Source organism: Ranitomeya imitator, chromosome 4 (assembly GCF_032444005.1).
Source record: "Ranitomeya imitator isolate aRanImi1 chromosome 4, aRanImi1.pri, whole genome shotgun sequence".
NCBI classification, from domain to species: domain Eukaryota; kingdom Metazoa; phylum Chordata; class Amphibia; order Anura; family Dendrobatidae; genus Ranitomeya; species Ranitomeya imitator.
In genome coordinates, this window is record NC_091285.1 from 271,698,541 (window position 1) to 271,716,809 (window position 18,269).

General features: G+C 42.1%; 1 protein-coding gene across 1 annotated transcript in view; it reads left to right on the forward strand.

Annotated features, from left to right (window-relative positions):
• The window catches only part of PTPRB (protein tyrosine phosphatase receptor type B), a 218,863-nt gene that overhangs the window by 149,519 nt on the left and 51,075 nt on the right, over positions 1-18,269 (forward strand). Inside the window, exons 12-21 of the mRNA XM_069764610.1 lie at positions 1,355-1,618; positions 1,705-1,968; positions 2,708-2,980; positions 3,067-3,336; positions 4,624-4,887; positions 5,462-5,725; positions 6,056-6,337; positions 6,583-6,861; positions 10,154-10,303; positions 12,625-12,868. Coding sequence (XP_069620711.1) covers positions 1,355-1,618; positions 1,705-1,968; positions 2,708-2,980; positions 3,067-3,336; positions 4,624-4,887; positions 5,462-5,725; positions 6,056-6,337; positions 6,583-6,861; positions 10,154-10,303; positions 12,625-12,868 — 2,554 coding nt within the window. The remainder of the gene's footprint in view (positions 1-1,354; positions 1,619-1,704; positions 1,969-2,707; positions 2,981-3,066; positions 3,337-4,623; positions 4,888-5,461; positions 5,726-6,055; positions 6,338-6,582; positions 6,862-10,153; positions 10,304-12,624; positions 12,869-18,269) is intronic.

An 18,269-nucleotide genomic window follows, 5' to 3' on the forward strand; every position in this document is an offset into this window, starting at 1 on the left:
ATGAACTGCAGAGAGCTGGGACCAATGTAACAAGGCCTACCATAAGTAACACACTATGCCACCATGGACTCAGATCCTGCAGTGCCAGACGTGTCCCACTGCTTAAGCCAGTACATGTCCGGGCCCGTCTGAAGTTTGCTAGAGAGCATTTGGATGATCCAGAGGAGTTTTGGGAGAATGTCCTATGGTCTGATGAAACCAAACTGGAACTGTTTGGTAGAAACACAACTTGTCGTGTTTGGAGGAAAAAGAATACTGAGTTGCATCCATCAAACACCATACCTACTGTAAAGCATGGTGGTGGAAACATCATGCTTTGGGGCTGTTTCTCTGCAAAGGTGCCAGGACGACTGATCTGGGTACATGAAAGAATGAATGGGGCCATGTATCGTGAGATTTTGAGTGCAAACCTCCTTCCATCAGCAAGGGCATTGAAGATGAAACGTGGCTGGGTCTTTCAACATGACAATGATCCAAAGCACACCGCCAGGGCAACGAAGGAGTGGCTTCGTAAGAAGCATTTCAAGGTCCTGGAGTGGCCTAGCCAGTCTCCAGATCTCAACCCTATAGAAAACCTTTGGAGGGAGTTGAAAGTCCGTGTTGCCAAGCGAAAAGCCAAAAACATCACTGCTCTAGAGGAGATCTGCATGGAGGAATGGGCCAACATACAAACAACAGTGTGTGGCAACCTTGTGAAGACTTACAGAAAACGTTTGACCTCTGTCATTGCCAACAAAGGATATATTACAAAGTATTGAGATGAAATTTTGTTTCTGACCAAATACTTATTTTCCACCATAATATGCAAATAAAATGTTAAAAAAACAGACAATGTGATTTTCTGGATTTTTTTTTCTCAGTTTGTCTCCCATAGTTGAGGTCTACCTATGATGTAAATTACAGACGCCTCTCATCTTTTTAAGTGGTGGAACTTGCACTATTGCTGACTGACTAAATACTTTTTTGCCCCGCTGTACATGGCCCACCCTCTACATTTCAGTAGGCCAATCTTTTGGATGTTAAAATCATTTTTTAAAGCTGGTGTTATAAAGTATTCTAATTTACTGAGATAATGACTTTTGGGTTTTCCTTGGCTGTAAGCCATAATCATCAACATAAACAGAAATAAACACTTGAAATAGATCACTCTGTTTGTAATGACTCTATATAATATATGAGTTTCACTTTTTGTGTTGAAGAACTGAAATAAATTAACTTTTTGATGCTATTCTAATTTTGTGAGATTGCTCCTGTATATATAACTAACACTGAGGCAGTGAAATCACTATTAATGTTCTATTTATTTTGCATTATTGGTACATTGTGAGTGTTAAACATTATCCTTTTTTTTTAGTTCCCTCTGCTGTTCAGGGGCTAACAGTGAGCAATGCGGGAAGAAGTGACTACCTTAAAGTGTCCTGGCTTCACGCTATTGGAGATTTTGACCAGTATAAAGTCACCATAAAAAACAACAATAACTTCATTAACACCACAGCAGTCAGCAAGTTGCAAAACGAATGTGTATTCTCCAATCTGGTGCCAGGTCGTCTGTACAGTATAACTGTAAGCACCGAGAGTGGAAAATACGAGACTAGTGCTATGACCAGCGGTAGAACCTGTAAGTATCGTAAGATTTTTGCTACGTTCTCCACCTGTTTTAATGTTCTGTAATTTAAACATGTCCATCTCTTAATCTCTTACTAGTCCCAGAAGCTGTAAAGAAGCTGACACTGGCAAGAAGAGGCAGCGAGGAGCTTCATGTTACATGGTCAAGAGCCGATGGAGATGTTGATCGCTATGAGATTCAGCTGCTATACAATGACATGAGTGTCCTCCCACTGATTACATTGAGCAATACGGCTTCCGAATACCACTTCACCTCTCTAACTCCTGGTCGTCTGTACAAGATAGTCGTGCTGACATTTAGCGGGGATGCACAGCGATCAACATTTGTAGAGGGGTTAACAGGTAGGAAACCACTCTAAACATATTGAGATGTATAGCATTAAATGGTATGTGGTGAAGATGAGGGCCATACGTTGGAGGAGATATCCTACTGGAAAGTCTTCCACTATCAGTCAAAATGTGGGGTGAAACTGTGGGCACACATGCTTTTGTGGTCACCATTGAGTCCTCCAGAACAGCAGTTTCATGTAGCTCTTTAGCTAACAGACGGTGCGAAACCAGGCAGGGAACCTCACTCAAAGTCTGTGTTTGCATATGTTATATTCATTATGTTTGGCCAGTTGTTTCCTGAGTTGGGCAAACTGATACCAAAGTAGGGCATTTTGCACGTCAGTCCTGAGTCCTTACATTTTTGTAGCTGGCACCTGAACCAGTTGGGTGTAAAAATTGATATGCCAGATGCCATAAGCAATATCATAGAAAACATTGGCATCCGTTTCCCTCTGCCGTTACCCAGAGATATATAGGAACAAGGCCTTCAACATCCATATTCCATAACACCATTATTTACAGTCTTAACGCTTTCATGGGTAGTCCATTTAACAATAATAAAAGCTTGCTACATATATTGTAAGTAACAGGAAACAGTTTCAACCACTCCAGGAGCAATAGGTATAAAAGGAGATCAAAGAGAGCAGAGACCTCATGTCAATGAATAATTAAAAAGAAAACCGAAAACACAGACCGTCCATCATGTAAATAGACATAAGCATTGAGCTGAGCTGTCATCTCTTTTCTTTAGTTCCCAGCGCTGCTAAGAATGTCTTCATTTCTCCGAACGGAATGACTAACAGTCTCATTGTGAAGTGGACATCTGGTGGCGGAGATGTGGATTCGTACATGGTGACCATCTTCCGCCAGAACTACAAGGTAGAAACCCAGACTATATCCAAGAACATCTATGACCATTATGAACATACCTTCAACAACCTGATTCCAGGAGAACAGTACAAGATAGAAGTACAAACAAACAGTGGCAGTTTAAGCAAAAACATCACATCCTATGGACGAACAAGTATGACTTTATTATAGAGAGTCCTAAATGTTATAGTAGTGTGGAATATTCGAGTCCTTAAACTGATATGGTTGATTGTCTTCCAGTGCCTTCAATGGTTCAGAAGTTGTGGGCCGATAACGAATACAACAGTCATCTATTGGTGGTCAACTGGCAAGGTGCAGCAGGCATCGCCGACAGATATGACCTTCTTCTACTTACTAATCAAGGAGCTCTAATAACTAATAAGTCTGTGCTAGCAACCGCAAAGTCCCACAAGTTTGAAGACCTCATTCCGGGAAAAAAATACAAGATCCAGATGTTAACAGTCAGCAGTGGTCTATTCAGCAAAGCTGCACAGACTGAAGGACAAACAGGTATCAGAAATGGCCAGAAAGCAAGTCAAGCGCTTAAAGGGGTTGCCCCATAAATGACATTTATCACCTTTCTATGTGTGATTGCTAAGGATCCAGCTGTTAAGATCACAATCGATCCAGAATACTGGAGGTGGTGGTAGTGAGCATGTGGAACATCTATTTCTGTAGAGATTGGAAGGAGCAGTGGTTGCACAAGCTCACTATGGCTCCATTAAAACAAAAAACTATCTTGTGATTCGTGGGTATCTCAAAGCTTGGACTCAAAGACATGAAACATTTATCTTTTATCCCATAGATAGATGCTATGATGTGTAAGGAACAATCCCTTGAAGGAATCTGTCACTAGGTTTTTGCTATCTAATCTGAGAGACAGAGACCCTGATTCCAGCAATGTGTCGCTTATTGGGCTACTTGCTATAGTTTTTATAAAATCACTGTCATAGAGGACTAGTAAACCTGCTGCCATGTAGTCCACCATATCTGTGTATGAGCTCTGTAAAACCCAGCCCCACCATTGACTGGCAGCTTTCTGCCTATGCACAGTGTACACAAAAAGCTGCCAATAAGTGGTGTGGGCGGGATTATACAGAGCTCAGCATTCAGGGAACTGGTAGGTCTGCAGCAGATAAGTCTGTGACTTTATCAAAACTGCCCTAAGCAGCCCAGTAAGTGATATATTGCTGGAATCAGAGTCTCTGCCTCTACACCATGCTTATCTCAGATAGGGTAATAAAAACCTTGTGGCAGATTGCCTTTAAAAGTAATAACAGAGATTGGAATAATCAGAGTATACAAAGATTAATTTATAACACTAGGGGCTCATGCACACGACCGATTATATCGGACGAGTTATCTCCATGGTTTTCACGGATAGCACTCATGCCCATAATATTCTATGGGGCTGTGCGCATGTCTGATTTTTTCACCACTTGATCGAAGTAAAAAATCTGAGACATGTCCAATTTTGATCCAAGTGTCAGATCAATATTGGGTCCGTGCCAAGCCTCGGACTGGGAACACATATGAGTATGTTGTGATTTTCACGGACTGACAGAATGGAGAGGGGGGAGAATCATTTTTTTTTCTCCACCCACCTCCGAGAAAAAGTGATCGGATCAAACTGTGATTAAACTCTGATAAGAAAAAGTTGGACCTTTTTGTTTTGATGGAGATAAAACGGTCGTGTGCACCTACCCTAATGGAAACTTAATAGCAAACAAACTGCTCAATTAAAACAATGAAAATAGCAAATTAATGATATTCTATTTAACATGTTCTATGCTTTAGTCCCAGCTGCAGTGACTGGTCTCAAAATCACGGGGAACAGCACGGACAGTCTGTCATTCACCTGGACAAGTGCGGAGGGAGAGCTGGAATCCTATGACATCTTCCTCTACAATCCAGACAACACTCTGCATGACCGGAAGCCCGGGGTGCAGAGTCTCACTCAAAGCTCATTTCAAGGGTTGCTGCCAGGTCGCCTTTATAAAATAGTCATCGTAACTCACAGTGGATCGCTGACAAACGAGTCCTCAGTCCACGGGAGGACAGGTAATGATGAGATCTATCACACTGCTGAGGCATCGCCACGTTATTGTGCCCTGTATCATAGGGATTCTAGGAAACTATTGCAGCAAATACATCACTTCTAAGAACGGTATTTCACATCTCATGTTTTAGGGTGAAGGCTGTGTCAGTTGACTTAAAGCCTTATTCTCATGGCTGAATACATTCAGCGCATGCAGCATAAAGCAAGTACCGGTAATCTATGTAAATTATAATAGACAAAGAAAATGGAAAAGCTGTGTTTTCCAGCAACAAGTCAGTGGGAGTTTGTAACTTATGAAAACTATGTAATGTTCTATTGTGAGAATTCAGCTTTATGAGTCTCTTAGTTTCACACTGATATCTGAATTGTACTTTCTTCCATTTTCTTCTTTTCCAACTTATATATTGCTAATACAAGCCGCTTAGTAGTGAAGTTTCTAAAACACTTAGTTAATGGGGTTTTGACATACGCGGAATGCTAATGATCCCATCCCTTTCTTTCCGGAATGGGAGTAGAACATTAGCAATTTTGTTGGCTATGAATTTTCATTATTGCTGTTGGGGTTTTCAATTCCAGTTCCAGCCCCAGTGAGTAATCTGCAAGCATCGAACCGAAATACTTCTGACAGTTTGTGGTTTACATGGACGCCAGCGCTGGGAGATGTGAATATGTATGAACTGACTCTCTATAACCCTAACGGAACGCAGAAAGAACGGTTGCAAGCCAATGTCCTCGGAGAATATCATTTCCAAAATTTGATCCCTGGACGCCTGTACAAGCTGGTGATAGTGACACAGAGTGGTGACCTGATCAATAAAGTGACGGCAGAGGCCAGAACAGGTATGATGTTCTTTCTAAGATCGCTTTCCCTTTTACCTTTGCTTGGATAAAGGCTAGATCATAACTTTGGACTCACTTAACATAAGAAAACATTCCCCACGCAATTCAGAACAGTTGAACTGCAATACATTTGGGAGAGGACAATGGAGTCAGGTGACGGATACTCAACCTCTGCCACTTGTATTGGAGTCCCACAAGTAACAATAGCACAAGCCACATTACTGATCAATTGTATTTTCTACCTCTGAAATCGTCTCCAGCTCTAGACTTAAAAGCAAATTCTCTAAAATCAAGGAATTTTTTTTAGTACTAAACTGTTGCCCTTTGTAGCTCCACAGCCCCCAAATTCAGTGTCATTTACTGATGTGAAGAATACCTCTGTGTCCATAACGTGGCTGGGCCCTCCGGACTGGACAGACTATGATGATTTTGAGCTGCAGTGGATACCTACAGACCCACTTGTGGTGTTTAACCCTTACAGCATTGGCAAGTCAAATGGAAGAATCATCACTGGCCTTCGACCTGGACGTCTCTATAAATTCAGTGTAAAGAGTGTCAGTGGCAATGTTAAGAAGACTCTGAGTTTTCCTATTACAGGATCAGTGAGAACAAGTAAGATGTTTCATTAAATTGGGATATTTTCTTGGAATACTTTATGTCAAACTGAACTTGTGTTATTGTATTTTTCAATTTTCTGGGTAATAACTTAAGACCTACAGCTCAAAATCGAGACTGCTCCATTGATATGTCATTGCCTCTGTCTATATATACAGTATTATTAGTTGAATGAGATAATGTGCAAGGCATTTAGGCCATTAGAAAAAACTCAATCAAAACTCTTGAATCCTTCTTTACAGAACCTGACAAGATACAACATCTTCATTGTCGACCTCAGAATTCTACTGCCATTTCTTGTTCATGGACACCTCCAGATTCTGACTTTGATGGATATACCATTGAATATAAAAAGAACGGATCTGATGTTGTGGAGTACTCCAAAAGAACCGAGAAACACAAATCAGTACTTACCATCATGCAGCTTGAGCCGCATAAAAGATATGTTGTATCTATCAAAGTGCATTCTGCTGACATGATAAGCCAGGTGGTAGAGGAGAGCACCATAACCATGATAGATCGTAAGTACTGATAGTTGAAGAAATCACAACAACATAGAATTTATAGATTTGCTGGAACCATCTCAGGACGCTAATAGTGTAATACAGTGTGGAGACCAAGAGTTTTTTTTAAGTGTGATTACTTCTGTCTGGTTGTTGTGATGCCATTTTCCTGGTGAAGAATTGAAAGTGCATGAAGTTCTCATCATATCATCATATAAGACCTTAATTTTAACCAAAGTACTTTAGAATATGATCATTTAATTAAAGACAAGTACCTGCCAAAAGTTTTGTATACACTATTTATTGGTCACATCATAGAGAGTAATTGTTTACAATTCCAAAACTTAGTATTTTGTAGCATAGCTTCTAGCTTTAATTACTGCACCACACAAACGGGGCTTTGAAGCCACTAGAATATTCAAGACATCTTGAGGGATCTTGCTCCATTCCATGTGCAGATCTGAAAACAATTAATCTTTATTGCTATGGGTAGGGTTCGTCACCCTAACTCATCCTAAAGGTGCTCTATATGGTTTAATTTAGGTGATTGGCTTGTCCATTGCAACAGGTGAACATTTTCCTTTGCTATGTAATTTGTTACTAAATTAGATGTGTGCTTACTATCATTGTCTTGCTAGATTTTCCAGCCCCTGCCTACTTTGGTTTTGTCCATCTGGCAGCATTACATTCTTAAGTATATCCTTGTACATGGTAGCATTCATATTTCCATCAATTCTATGCAGAGGGTCAATGACAGATGCAGAAAAGCAGCCCCAAACCATGACATTGCCACCACCATGATTCACTGTAGGTGTTTGATACTTTACATCATTACGTTTTCCAATTGGGCGGTATATATAGTGCTTGCCATCACTACCAAACATATTGAACTTGGATTCATCCAACCACAACACCTTAGACCAATTTGACTCTTTCCATTGGCTGTTTTCTTTGGCAAACTCAAGTTGGACCTTCCAATTTCTGTGCACAGATGAAAGGCTTCTTGACTGGAACTCATGCATTCAACCCTACTGCTCTTAGCTGTCGCTCCACAGTTTGGCAACTCACGTTGACCCTATATTCCTCTTTTATTTTGTGCAAAACCTCTACAGCACTTTTATGTATGTCAGATACTGACTTTATCTTAATAATGTGATCAACTGTCGAGGAAGCTTTCCATGGTCGTCCGCTTCTAGGTTTGTGAGCTGTTGCATAACCTTCTTTTACTTTCTTTATTATATGTGACACTTGTCTGAGAACAGTTGAATTCCATACCTACCTTTTTTGGCTTTTGCCCAACTTCACTCTCAGAATAATAAGCTTACTGATATCTGATGACAAATTTGGCTTTATCTTTACCGTGTTTTAACTGAAAAACACAGAAACAGAAAAAAAATTATAGGCAAAATATGCAAAACATTTGGCCCAGCAAATGTTGAAAACTAACAAATAAAAGGATAAAACAATGTCAAACACAATTTTCATCCTTATAGCTGACAACTATTTGCTTCTGGTTTGCTAAAATCACCAGGAAAATGGCATCACAACAACCAGAGAGACGTAATCACACTTAAAAAAAAAAGCAAAACTTTTGATTGTCACTGTATGTAGACTATGTCCCATTACACATCTCCATACATCGTGGCATGTATAATACCACTAATATAAAGTAACACTTAGAGGACTGTAACTTACACAGATTTAATTCTTACAAGGCCATATGATGTCCTAAATTCAGTTGATAAAATTTGATATACCCGTTTTCTCTAAAAATGTCATCGGTATTCTTGTAATAGAAAACCTTTTTAAATGGGTTGGCTCATAAAACACCATTTTACAATTCACAGGATGGATGATTAATGTATGATCCCTGGTATTACTACTACTCAGTCCAATTTGAAAATGAATAAAATGGTAGTACACATGTGTAACCTCCGTTCCATTCAAATGGGCCCTCATTCCTTTGATTGGTGGGGGTCTCAACAGTAAAACAGCCAGATAAATATGATTTTGATCAACCTCATTCATCACAACAATATCAAGCTTTGTTTAAGCTGGCTGAATATATATATATATATACATATATATATATATATACTAGCTGAAGAGCCCGGCATTGCCTGGGCATAGTAACTAACTGTGATTATAACAAGTTATACACAGCCTCATACTGCAGCAGCACCTCACTTCTCTCATTTTCTCATCATGCCTCTCATTTTCCCCCTCACATCTGTAATTTTCCCTCTCACATCTCTCATTTTCCGCCCTCACATTTCCCATTTTGACCTCACACCTGTCATTTTCCACTCCACTATTTTCCCCTCACTCCTCTCATTTTCCACTGAGGCTCCTCCCTTTCCCTTGACATCATGCCTCACAGGAGCAACTCCATTTTAGACATGACGGAGCTAGATGTGGCCTGTGTCTGCCGCGCACTGATACTGGCGATTTTTGCGCGTGGCGAGTTTTGAGCGGCGACTTTTGTGTTTCGACTTTTATGTGGCGAGGTTGGTGTATGTGTGGTGAAATGTGTGCTGAGGGTGGTATATGTGTTCAAGCACGTGGTAGTGTGTGGCGCATTTTGAGTGTGTGTGTTCATATCCCCGTGTGTGGTGAGTATCCCATGTCGGGGCCCCACCTTAGCAACTGTACGGTATATACTCTTTGGCGCCATCGCTCTCATTCTTCAAGTCCTCCTTGTTCACATCTGGCAGCTGTCAATTTGCCTCCAACACTTTTCCTTTCACTTTTTACCCATTATGTAGTTAGGGGCAAAATTGTTTGGTGAATTGGAAAGCGCAGGGTTAAAATTTCACCTCACAACATAGCCTATGACGCTCTCGGGGTCTAGATGTGTGACTGGGCAAAATTTTGTGGCTGTAGCTGCGACGGTGCAGATGCCAATCCCGGACATACACACACACACACACACATTCAGCTTTATATATTAGAGATATATTTATATTATTGCCTTCCTCGCCCATGAGGAATAATATGGTTTATTTTAGTCAAATGGTGAGGATTTTACGTTGCTATACACATGTCCTGTGGAACATATAATCTGGTAGCAGAAAACATTAATCCTTTGTCAGAGGGATAATGATTGGTATAAAACATATCCATGATCCACATATATTAAGACTCCAAATAGTTGCCAAAGCATGCATCCTCATTTCGTGGTTCATGCCATGGTGTTGAGGACTTTTTTCATCACCAATCTGGTAACTATATGCTGTATCATACTACTAGCATCCGCATATAGCTTTCCTAAATGTCGTGCACCATATGATTATTATTGTATTTCCTCCAGGCCCTCCTCAGCCACCTCTTCATGTCAGAGTGAATAGAAAAGATACTTTCATTAGCAAATCATCAATCCACTTCAGTTTTAATTGCAGCTGGTTCAGCGACACCAACGGAGCTGTCAAATACTTCACTGTGATTGTGACACAAGCAGATGGTAAGCCTATATTAAATCCAGATGTTTGGTACTACACCTTCTGCAAACTATTCATCCGAAGCCCAAATCCATCGCTAAAGTTTCAATCCAGTATACCTTGATGTAGATACCTGATCAGGGACATCTGGACATAACTATTATAGTTGTCTCTAGTTCATTGTTAATATAATCATCATTCACATTAATCACTGGATGCTGGTATATGCTATAATGTGCGCCATGTCCTATTAATTGCTTACCAGGCACAGCTCTGTACATTTTCTAGTGGCCGTGCTTGGTACTACAGGTCATTCCTATTCACATGGAGATATAAACACAGAGAGAAATGGAGTTCCATACACAGATATGATAAAAAGTAAACTTTATTGAAACAAATGAAAAACATACAACGATATAAATGAAGAAGGGACACAGAAACCTAGTTGGAAAACAAGTAAAGCCTCGGCACAATAATAAATATGCATGTATATTCACACCCAGGTACACAGTATGTGCTACTCAGTAATCATCATATGGCACTCAGTAAATAAAACAGCGTATGTATCAAAAAAATCACTGAATGTATGCATATAAACATGCACCCAGTAAGTAAAACAGTGCTTTGATAGAAAATCACTGAGTGCCTACATATAGACGTGTGCCCTAATAATTGTCATAGTGACCAGCACACAGAAAAACTGAGCAGTCTAACTTAATCTAAAAAAGTTTTCTTACTCATGGTGGAAAAACGTAAGGTGCCGAGGTACCGAGTCAAGCCCCCTGACGCGCGTTTCGCGTAGGCTTGTTCACAAAGAGGGTAGTGAAGTGAGCCTCTAACGAACAGTTCCCCCCTTAAGTAGTGGCATCCATATGAGGCCCATCTCATGTGCACATGCGTCCCACCGCCACCACAGGAAGCGGCGTACTCACACAGCTGGCCCTGACGAAATAGACACGTCAGAGAAGATCTCTTTACCGACGTCGGAGGGCGTTTGCATGCGGCCTGTCCGGAGTGCGCGTACGCACCACCGCCACCACAGGAGGTAACATACCCGCGTCGCCGGCATTCATCAAGGACGCATGTCAAGGGAAATCCCCTCGTGACGTCAGAGGACATGCGTACTTGAAATAATGAAGCCGAAGGCGCGGGACCCTCCCACGGGTGCAGGGCGCACGCGCAGGACAGGATCCGCCATATTGGATGCTGGCAAGAAGACGGAACATATGTAAATACGCTCCAGCCAGATGTAAGTATTATGAAAGAAAGAAACACAGATTGTGGCTCAACCCTGCTCGTAATACTGATCAGAATACGATCCAATGGATACAGATCACATAAACAAAAGTGGGGATCAAGAAAAATAAATAAGAGAAGGAGGAACGCGTACAGAACACTAAATGTACAATAAAGTGAAATAAATACAGTGTCCTCGCAGTACACAAATAGTACCGGTGCTGATAAAGAACCATAATGTGCATGAATATAAAAAATTATGCCACAATAAATGGCAAGTCAGAAACACAAATAAAAAAATACAAAAATACACACAACATATAATTCCTGATGGATATGTATAACCAATATGTGAAAAAGTGATACAGCTTAAAACATTATTAATACATGTGAATATTAATGCATTATAATACCAATTAACAAGACCGTTTACAATTCACTAAGATATCATAAACAGAATATTGCAATGTTGGCACACCTCCTAATTGAGTGTACCACATCTATATCTAGTACAAATTGCAAAAGTGATAAAGTGCTATAGTGCATAAGAGTCCCGAACACATACAAACAAAGTATGTGTAAGAAACTAATTCCATGTTCCTCCTTTTACACAAGATGACATTTTCGAAAATCAAAAGCAATATATCCTCCAACATTTGTGCAAAACGCCGTCTTCAAGGATCGAAAACAATATATTCTCCGGGTTTGTATAATGCCACAAAAGAAAGGAGAGACCATAAGTTGAGACTCAAATCTAGGGGTACAAGGATAAAAAACCATAAGTAAAGAAAAAACACAAATAGACATAAAAAGTTCAGAGATAAAATGCAATACTAGTACTGTAGAAGCACCAGTCACAGCCCCTACAAAATGTATGGACATTTACTATTTTCCAGACTATACTAGAAGACGCATCTATTTAGGATAGACACAGTTTCAATAAACTGGGATTATACACTGAAAACATGAATTATGTGCTAAACTGAGGTGTCACTGAATTAGAATGATCTTTATATCAGTATAATCATTACAAATTATTTGTTAATTGAAAAATATTACACGTGAATGTTTTGGTGGCTTTGCTTCACAAGTGTTCCACCTGTCATAGGCAATGACAATCAGAAGCCTGAACCAATGCATCCTCTACCAACGTATACCGATTACAAGCGGAACAACTCTATTACAATCTACCAGACGGACTACTTTCCAAGCCGATGTACTGAAGCCTCTGACTACAATATTCAAACGTTCAAAATCCGGCTGGGCGGTGAAATGGAAAACTTGGGAGGAAAATGTGATCTAAATCATAATAAATTCTGCGATGGCCCCTTGAAACCACGAACGTCATACAGGTTAGACACAATGAGGTTGAGTGAGTACACGAAAAAAAAGTATGTTTTACCTGCTGAGAGATACTTGTGCATAAGGCTATAAGAATAGTTCATACATCTCATCACTTCTTCAGTCAAATAATAATGAACATACCGTATATACTCGAGCATAAGCTGACCCGAGTATAAGCCGACCCCCCTAATTTTGCCACAAAAAACTGGGAAAACGTAATGACTCAAGTATAAGCCTAGGGGGGAAAATGCAGAAGCTACTGGTAAATTTCAAAAATAAAAATAGATACCAATAAAAGTAAAATTAATTGAGACATCAGTAGTTTAAGTGTTTTTGAATATCCATATTGAATCAGGAGCCCCGTATAATACTCCATACAGTTTATGATGGGCTCCATAAGATGCTCCATATTAAAATATGCCCCATATAATGCTTCATACAGTTTATGATGGGCTCCATAAGATGCTCCATATTAAAGTATGCCCAATATAATGCTGCACAAACGTTGATTATGGCCCCATAAGATGCTCCATACAGATAATTGCCCCATATAATGCTGCACATGGCCACATAAGATGCTCCATACAGATACTTGCCCCCATATAATGCTGCACATGGCCACATAAGATGCTCCATACAGATAATTGCCCCATATAATGCTGCACATGGCCACATAAGATGCTCCATACAGATACTTGCCCCCATATAATGCTGCACATGGCCACATAAGATGCTCCATACAGATACTTGCCCCCATATAATGCTGCACATGTCCCCATAAGATGCTCCATACAGATACTTGCCTCCATATAATGCTGCACATGGCCACATAAGATGCTCCATACAGATACTTGCCCCCATATAATGCTGCACATGGCCACATAAGATGCTCCATACAGATAATTGCCCCATATAATGCTGCACATGGCCACATAAGATGCTCCATAAAGATATTTGCCCCCATATAATGCTGCACATGGCCCCATAAGATGCTCCATACAGATAATTGCCCCATATAATGCTGCACATGGCCACATAAGATGCTCCATACAGATACTTGCCCCCTTATAATGCTGCACATGGCCACATAAGATGCTCCATACAGATAATTGCCCCATATAATGCTGCACATGGCCACATAAGATGCTCCATACAGATACTTGCCCCATATAATGCTGCACATGGCCACATAAGATGCTCCATACAGATACTTGCCTCCATATAATGCTGCACATGGCCACATAAGATGCTCCATACAGATACTTGCCCCCATATCATGCTGCACATGGCCACATAAGATGCTCCATACAGATATTTGCCCCATATGCTGTTGCTGCGATTAAAAAAATAAAAAAAATTACTTACTCACCTCTCCGGCCCCCGGCACTTGCTATACTCACCTTTTCCGTTCCACCGCTGACTGCCACTGTGTCTTCCCATCCTCTGCACCGACGTTCAGGAAGAGGGCGGCGCGCACTAATCGCGTCACCGCGCCCTCTGACCTGAGCGTCACTGCAGAAGACACAGTAGGGCCGACGGATCGAGGAGCAGGTGAATATCGCTTACTGCCCCCGTCATACTTTCCTGCTCCTGGCGCCGTCACTGCACGTCTGTTCCCAGGCACCGCATTTTCTTCCTGTAGTGAGAGGTTACCATTACCGCTCATTACAGTAATGAATATGCAGCTCCACCCCTATGGGAGGTGAAGCCGCATATTCATTACTGTAATGAGCGGTACCATGTGACCACTCACTAAAGGAACAAGCTGGGGAGCCAGGGACCTGCAGGGACCGTGCCAGGAGCAGGTGAGTATAATTAGACAGCCCCCGCTCCCCTGCCGACTCATGGGTGTGACTCGAGTATAAGCTGAGAGGGGGACTTTCAGCCCCAAAAAGTGGGCTGAAAATGTCGGCTTCTACTCGAGTATATACGGTATATAAAATGAGATTCATTTATAAAATCTGTTCATGTTGTGTATAGTAACCAAAGAAAGATCAGTTTTCTCTTCTTAAACTGCGCTGGGACTGGTTGGTAATGGTCAATAATACTTTCTTTTAGGGCTCATACTCACTTCCCCGAGACTCGGATGAGTCTCGCACGGCAATACCTGGCACTGCACCCGGCACAGAGGAGCAGAGCATGTGGCTGCATGTATTACTATGCGCCCGCATTCTCCGATCTCAGTGCCGGCAGCAGTGCCGGGTATTGCTGTGCGAGATTCATCCGAGTTTCGTGCAAGTGAGTATAAGCCCTAATGGCTAGAAAGGTCCAATGATAAATTTAATTTTACAAGGTTATTCTCCAAAGAACAAGTTGAAAGGGCTTCATGTTGTACTGCATGTACCTTTCATATACCTTGATTTCAAATAAATAGTGATGAGCGACCGTGCTTGGATAGCGTGTTATCTGAGCATGCTCGTGTTTTTTTCTGAATTTCTCTGGAATGCTCGTATATTATATTTGAGTCCCTGCGGTTGCATGATTCATGGCTGTTAGACAGCTGCGGCACATGTGGGGATTTCCTGTTTGTTAGGCAATTCCTGCATGTGTAGCGGTTGTCTAACAGCCACAAAACATGCAGCCGCAGGGACTCGAACATAGTAACCGAGCACACCCAAGATACTCGGATAACACCCGAGCATACTCAGATAAGACGGTATCCGAGCACGTTTGCTCATCACCAAAAATAAACCTAATATTTCTTATAGTTTAAGGCTATGTTCCCACAATGGGTTCTTCACGAGTTTTTGATGCTGCGTATTTTTGCTTCATTAGTTCCAGTAAAGTGGATGGAATTTATAGTAATCTTATGCCAACTGTACCTTTTTTTTTACTCAGAGTAAACGGACCTGCGGTACATGTTCCAAATTCCAAACATGTCAATTTCCCCCATAAACTTGCATCAAATCCACAGGTAAAAAATGCATATGTGTTTTTAGTACGTTTCCATTGTGGAAACGAATCAAGGACGCATGTGATCTACACCTGAGAATGTAAAAAGTATCAAAATCAAAGCAGTTTAATTTAAAACATGACAGAAAAATCACAACCAACCTAATTTAAATAACGGGTGCAAAAAATCTGCAGCTTCAAAAACTCACCAATCATGGGAACATAGCCTAAAACAGGTAAAAACCTCAGGTTTTTTTCAGAGAATTGTGCACAGAAAGAAGCAGTGAAAGTTGACAGACTTTCGACAACTTTCATCTGGTGCTAGGAACATTTTAATTTCTTAGCAAAGTAGTTGGCATCTGACTTATTTGTATATTAAGGCACGTGGGAGTTGCTGAAGTTGTTGTGCATGTGCTCAGAAACTTCAGATTTACACTTTTTTTTCTGATATCCTCTGTCTGCTCTCCAGCATATGCCACTGTTTTTCCAGAAAGGATGATAATATTCCATTATTCAGACGGTCAGACCTTACAGATCTACATTGTACTTTTGGTTTTGATATTAAAGCTTATTAATCAGTTGTGAAATCCTATGCATCACGCACCATTGAATCCAAGCATCATGATCATGAACAGCTCCTGGGGGACCTCTACAATGTTGTATTTTATCTTGTCTGACATTTTAGTTGGTCCCTTCATGGGAAATTTACATTAATATTTTCAACTCTTTGCGCATACAATATTTGTATGTCATCACATATTTATTCTAGACAGTGGCGTAACTACAAAGTGAGGGTCCCCGATGCGAACTTTCAAATGGGGCCCCCCTGCGCCAAAATATTTCCCACCGAAATTCACATTTTCCCTATTCATTTCGCACACTATAGTTGTGTTGCAATGTTGTGTAGTCTGACCTAATACTGCCCTGTAATCGCTGAGAAAAATGATTTTATAACTAACATGTCCCTATAGTAATATGTCCTCACTCGCTCTAATTCCAAGCGCACTCCCGGCGTTTGAAATCTGTGTGCTGTTTCTTCCTGGTATGATACTGCAGTGCGTCATTTCCGGACCTGTGCAGTGGGGATGTATTGGGTGTACTGGTTGGCTCCGGAGCATGCGCACTGCACATTCTGATGCTGGCGAGTACACGCAATACTCCCCCACAGTGCACATTCTGGGCTCTGCCCACAGCCGTGTACAGCCCGTACACACGCGGCTCTGCTCCGTACACCTCGAACACACGCGGCTCTGTTCCGTACACCTCGTACACACGCGGCTCTGTTCCGTACACCTCGTACACACGCGGCTCTGCTCCGTACACCTCGTACACACGCGGCTCTGCTCCGTACACCTCGTACACACGCGGCTCTGCTCCGTACACCTCGTACACACGCGGCTCTGCTCCGTACACCTCGTACACACGCGGCTCTGCTCCGTACACCTCGTACACACGCGGCTCTGCTCCGTACACCTCGTACACACGCGGCTCTGCTCCGTACACCTCGTACACACGCGGCTCTGCTCCGTACACCTCGTACACACGTGGCTCTGCTCCGTACACCTCGAACACACGCGGCTCTGCTCCGTACACCTCGTACACACGCGGCTCTGCTCCGTACACCTCGTACACATGCGGCTCTGCTCCGTACACCTCGTACACACGCGGCTCTGCTCCGTACACCTCGCACACACGCGGCTCTGCTCCGTACACCTCGTACACACGCGGCTCTGCTCCGTACACCTCGTACACACGCGGCTCTGCTCCGTACACCTCGTAAGTAAGTGAGCGGCCATTTTCTTGCGGACTGTGCCCGTCGCTGACTGGTCGTGGCTGTTTTGCCGCGACCAATCAGCGACTTGGATTTCCTTGACAGACAGAGGCCGCGACTAATGAATATCCGTGACAGAAAGAAGGACAGACGGAAGTGACCCTTAGACAATTATAGAGTAGATAAGATAAAGGGTCAATCAATATAGAACTAATTTGTGCTGAAAAAGGTGATTTGACAGATGCATACAGTTCATAAGGGCAGCAAAGCAGGGAATGTCTGAAACTGAAACTCACAATGTCTGCGGTGCGGCTGCAAAAACCAGCAGGAGGACAAATAAAGATCGGCTTGAGGGACCCTTCGGCAGCAGGAGGAAGAGGACGCAGCAGTGCCAGCAACAGCAGCTTTTTAGGTTTAAAAAGTGCAAGCTGCGGCACTCGGTCACTCACTCAAGCAGTGCCAGGCACCAGACCAGTGCTTTCCTTTGGTGCGACTCACTGAAGTGAAGGACCTGTGTGGACACGCCTCTCCAGGTCACATGGTTGGATCATGTGACTGCATTAACTCCATCTTCCCCCTTGTAACTGTAGGACCTGCGGTGACGGCTCCCTGCTGCGGGTCACTCACAATTGGTTGGGTCACGTGAGTCATTCATTCTCCTTCTTCGCTATTGTCCATGGACGGACATGCGGGCCCTTAGGAAGTCCGGGCCCCGTCGCAACTGCGACCTCTGCGACCGCTATAGT